We start from the raw sequence: 5,156 nt of genomic DNA on the forward strand, positions 1-5,156 counted from the left end.
AAATTACTAAGCCTCCTCGCACTGAAGAACTTTCCCAAGTTGTATTCTTTATACTTGGGGGCTTCTTTCTCCTTATCCACTAGTTCCTCCAAAGGCTTTATCATCACATAATGTGAAGGGTTAAGGACGAATGGGATGGAGAACCTCTCCCTCTCCGAATTCACCACTACCCTATGCTCCACACTCTCATACCTGTCGTTGCTCCACACCTGTTGTCCAAGGTTGAAATCCATTTCCCATTATTAGCTATAGCTACTCTTATCTATACTCAGTCAAGAGAAAGGCTAAATTAAAAGAGGGATGATTACCTGAATAATGTCGCCCACGTTGATGATATAAGAATCAGGGATGGGCTTCACCATTACCCACTCACCATCCGTCTTCCGCTTCACTTCCAGACCACCTACATCGTCCTGTGCAAGGACGGTCAGAGCTCCCACATCCTTGTGCTGGCCAACACCGAGAGCAAGTTCAGGTGAAGGGCAAGGAGGGTAGTGATTGATACGGACGGAGCTGGTTTGGTCTTTGAAGAACTCATTAAACCGTTTTGCAGGCAAGCCTAAGCTCAGTGCGATGACTTCCAGCAGTTTAAACCCAAGCCTTTCTACTGCTCGACAATATTCCTCACAGGCGTCCCTGCATTATACAATCATTTCAATTTTCAGAAGTTTTTTGCTAACGACAGGTACTAGTCCATGGGCCATACTAATCATATCGGGGCTGAATGAGAACCATTTTGATACAGAACTGGTTCTTATATATTCAATTCCAAATGTAGTTCCTACATGGGTTGGTTTCATTTCTTGTACTCGATTAAAATTTTAAAACTAATACTATTAATATATATTGTCATCACCAGAAAGTCGAAAGCATCTATATTGGGTGGTCTCAAAGAGATAAGAGTAGTCGAACTCAGAATCACATGCTTCTTGAAGCAAAGGTCGCTTGCTAACTCCTCTGCTACTCCTTGGGGTTGAATTCACAATTTGGTATTGTTTCACCATTATGAACGAGAATTACAAGTACCTTAGATCAGGAGGATAATCAGGCCACTGATTGGTGATCTGCCGCAGGCGCTGGTCGTCAGGTTCATGGGTAAGTGGGATCACGGTAGGATCAACCACAGTGAAGTCGAAGACCTCCTTCCAGTCTCTCACATTCTTGGTGTGTTCACTGTCGTAGTAACCCAATGGATTCATCTCGTCTCTCCTCACCTTGCGTTTCTCTTCTATAGGCAAATCGAAGAACTTCTTCCCCACCGTCTCAATCCTCTTACGCACAACGGACGGCACGCCATGGTTGATCACCTGGAAGAAACCCCAGTCCTTGCATGCACTTCCTGTTAGGACTCTTATGTGGGCTTAACTGATATTGATTGAACCATTGGGCCCAAGAGAATAAGGACCACTCTAATTAGGAAACTTCTAGCCCTATTCTATTGTGGGAATGGATTAGGGTTTAGGAATTCTATTATATATAGAATACTGACGGTCCCTGCAGCTATTACTTTCATAATAATATTTTGGGAGCACTGCTTTCTCACAAAGCTAGTGTAGAGACAGAGAGAAGATCCCATAGTAAGAGGCTGCAGAAGATCTCAGTAGAAGGACCCATATTGCGTGGTTCTTCATCATAATTCGTGGTACAAACGTCAACCTTAATTTAGGGACTTTATTCACGCTCAACGGGTATGTGATTGATTTCTTTCCATTATTCATTCTTGTATTCTATACACTATAGGTAATTCAAATGATTCTAGGATTTAGAATCACTAACAATTGGTATCAGAGCCAACACTATGGTGTTAGAATCAAGAAATTATGTAAGAAAAAAAAAAAGATTTGGGTTTCTATTTATGAAAATCATATTCAATTGGAGTTTGAGTGACTGTATCATCAGACAGGATGGGATTGAGATCAATAAGTGAATTTCTCAACTCAACAGGTGCTATCTCAGGAGTGTCATACTCCCCTTCTTCAAACGAGAAATTACGAGGAGTTCTAGACTCTTCATTGCATTCAACAAATCTAGCATTAGTGGTCTCTACAATTTTGTGTCCTGGACCAGGACAATAGAATCTATACCCTTTAGACCTCTCTGGGTATCCCACAAAATAGCAACTTGTAGTCCTTGAGTCAAAAACTTTTTCTTGAGGGTTAAAGACTTTGGCTTCTGCTTGACATCCCCACACTCGCAAGTGTCTAAGGCTAGGTATTCTGCTACTCCAGAGTTCATAGGGAGTCTTATTCACAGATTTGCTTGGCACTCTATTGAGAAGGTAAACAGCAGTTTTAAGTGCCTCTCCCCATAAGGATTCTGGTAAGGTGGTATTGCTCACCATAGAACGGACCATGTCTTTCAGAGTACGATTTCTTCTTTCAGCTACTCCATTCTGCTGAGGTGTTCCAGGCATGGAATATTGAGGAGCTATCCCATGTTCTTGCAAGAATTTTGCAAAAGGACCAAGCAACTGCTCAAAATCACCACTTCTCCCATAATATTCTCCACCCCTGTCGGATCTGACCACTTTGATCTTCTTGGAGTGGAAAAGTTCAACTTCAGCTTTAAAAATCTTGAAAACATCTAGAGCACTAGATTTCTCACTAATAAGGAAGACATACCCATATCTTGACCAATCATCAATAAAAGTTATGAAATAACGGTGCCCAGTGAGTGTAGGGACAGTAAAAGGCCCACAGATGTCAGTGTGAATGAGGTCTAATACTTCAATGCTGCGAGTAGCATCCTTTTTCCTGGAAATTGTCATCTTTCCCTTAATGCAATCTATACATGTTTCCATGTCCTGAAAATCAATATCTTTTAATATCCCTTCCTTTACCAATCTTTTCATCCTCTTAATTGAAATATGACCCAACCTTCTATGCCACAACATGGAGGATTTCTCATCAATCAGAGACCGTTTCACTCCCACATTCAGAACCCATGAAGAATTACAATTCAATCTATAAAGCCCATCAACAAGAGTACCACTACCAATAGAGATAGAATCATGTAATAAACAAAATCCAACTTGATTAAAATTAACAGAATAACCATCTGAACAAAGTCTAGAAACTGAAATCAAATTCCTCCTCATAGAGGGAACATAAACAACATCCTTCAAATCAATAAATGAGTCTGAATTGAAAAATAATCTAATAGTTCCTATGGCTTCCACTTCAACTCTAGCTCCATTGCCCACGAACACCGTCACTTCATCCTTGCTTGGCACCCTCCTGTTTAGGAACCCCTGCAAGGAATGAGTGACGTGAATAGATGACGCAGAATCTAACCACCATGAATCAATTGGTACATTAATCAAGCAAGATTCAAAACATACTAAGGATAGATTCATACCATCATCCTTCTTTTTCTCAAGGTAGGTCTTCCTCTTAAAACAATCCTTCTTCATGTGTCCTTTGGCCTTGCACCAAAAACACTCTATGCCACTCATGTCTTTTTGTACCCCTGATTCTTTGAAATTTTGTTTTCCCTTCTTGTTTTTCCCTCCTTTAAATTGAGTGAATTTTCCTTTCTTAAAGAACTTCTTGATCCCTTTGGTAGGTCCCATAGATGATGAAGTCTTACCTTGAGTAAGATTGGCACTTTCAACTTTGGTCCGATTAATTGTTCCCTCTTCCTGGGTTACCACAGTGATCAATTCATCAAGACCTCATTTATCCTTCAATGTATTATAAGTAGTCTTAAGAGTCTTGTAGCTCTCAGGTAGAGAATTCAAGGCAATGGTGACCACGAAGTCATCATCAAAGTTAATACCTGTACCTCTGATCTTGTTTCCTAGGGAAATCAATTCCAGTATATGCTCTCTAGCACTTCCTACTCCATCAAATCTAGCCCCAGTCAATTGGCTCATGAGATCGTGAGCCTGTGATTTCTTAGAGCTATCAAACTTAGCTTTTATAGCAGCCAAATACTCAGAAGCAGTATCCTTTTTAGCAACACTATCCTTGATAGACTCAAGCAAAACACTTTTAATAACAGCCAAGGATTTCCTATTTGCAGTGACCCACTTGTTATAATCCCCTTTCTCAGTTTGGGTACTGGTTGCAGTAGGTTCAGCTGGTTTGGTGGTTCTAGTACACAGGTCTAGGTCCTTGAGAATCATGTAGACCTCTAAGTCTTCCATCCATTTGTTGAAATTATCCCCAGTAAGCTTAGGAATATCAAGTACACCAAAACTAGAAGACATCCTGTTGAATATTTTAATAAAGAATATTCTATTCAACATACAGACATATATGTAAAAGAATAAGCATGTAACAATTAACTAAATTAAACATTACATGCTCAAGTATCAATTACTTCATGAGTGTCAACCGGAACTACATTTCTGACCTTTGGGTCTGAAACATACTGGTCCACTCAAGTTTCTGCTATTACTGCGAGACTTCTTCTAACTTTCGAAAAGTACCGCCATCTTTGGATGGACAGCATCTTCTAGGTTGAGAAATCCCTTTTTTTTTTTCTTGCTTTAACTTTTCTTTGATAATGTCACCTTTGGGTGAACATTAGCAACCTTGCTACCAACCATTATTCTCTGTTTTTTCAGACAAAGAAGACCTTTGATTTGTATTCTATTACAATAAAGTTGAACTTTACCACTTTGGTGGATTCCACCCAATCTTACTGTAATAGTCTACAAATTCATTCCGGCAGCTAAAAGTGGGATTGTTTAACCATGAATAAAAAATATTCATAAACAAAAGCATGAACTACATTACCAAGAATAAACAAGTTCATATTCTGATATGCAAGTAATGTATGAGTTGATTTTCTTTAATTTCTTCCAATTAATAGGAAAATTATAAAGAATCATTAAACACCCATACTTGTAACTTATACAAAATAGATCATAAAAGTTGATCAAAACTAGGCTCATAATATATCAAAACGAAGAGCACGAAAAACTGGACTCAACGCAAAAAACCAGGGTGAAAAATTCTTCACCGTTTGCCCGTACGAGCCGTTTGAAGTTACTGTTTTTTTTTTTTGAATCAAAATCAATCCGGGTCAACCGGTTCGGGCAAATTAGTTCCGGGTCAACGACCTGGTCAACCTTTGACCGAGTGGGTCATGAGTTGACCCACTGCATCCCGGGTCAACTAGGTAGGGTTTCCGAGTTGACCCGGTGATGA

The 5,156-nt window shown here is 39.6% G+C and overlaps 1 protein-coding gene across 1 annotated transcript in view; it reads right to left on the reverse strand.

Moving 5' to 3' along the window:
• LOC122094742 (protein DMR6-LIKE OXYGENASE 1-like) overlaps positions 1-5,156 on the reverse strand; it is an 11,292-nt gene that overhangs the window by 2,791 nt on the left and 3,345 nt on the right. The window contains exons 2-4 of the mRNA XM_042665345.1: positions 1,027-1,339; positions 309-636; positions 8-209 (exon numbers count right to left, since the gene is read on the reverse strand). Coding sequence (XP_042521279.1) covers positions 8-209; positions 309-636; positions 1,027-1,339 — 843 coding nt within the window. The remainder of the gene's footprint in view (positions 1-7; positions 210-308; positions 637-1,026; positions 1,340-5,156) is intronic.

Source organism: Macadamia integrifolia, chromosome 12 (assembly GCF_013358625.1).
Source record: "Macadamia integrifolia cultivar HAES 741 chromosome 12, SCU_Mint_v3, whole genome shotgun sequence".
Classification (NCBI taxonomy): domain Eukaryota; kingdom Viridiplantae; phylum Streptophyta; class Magnoliopsida; order Proteales; family Proteaceae; genus Macadamia; species Macadamia integrifolia.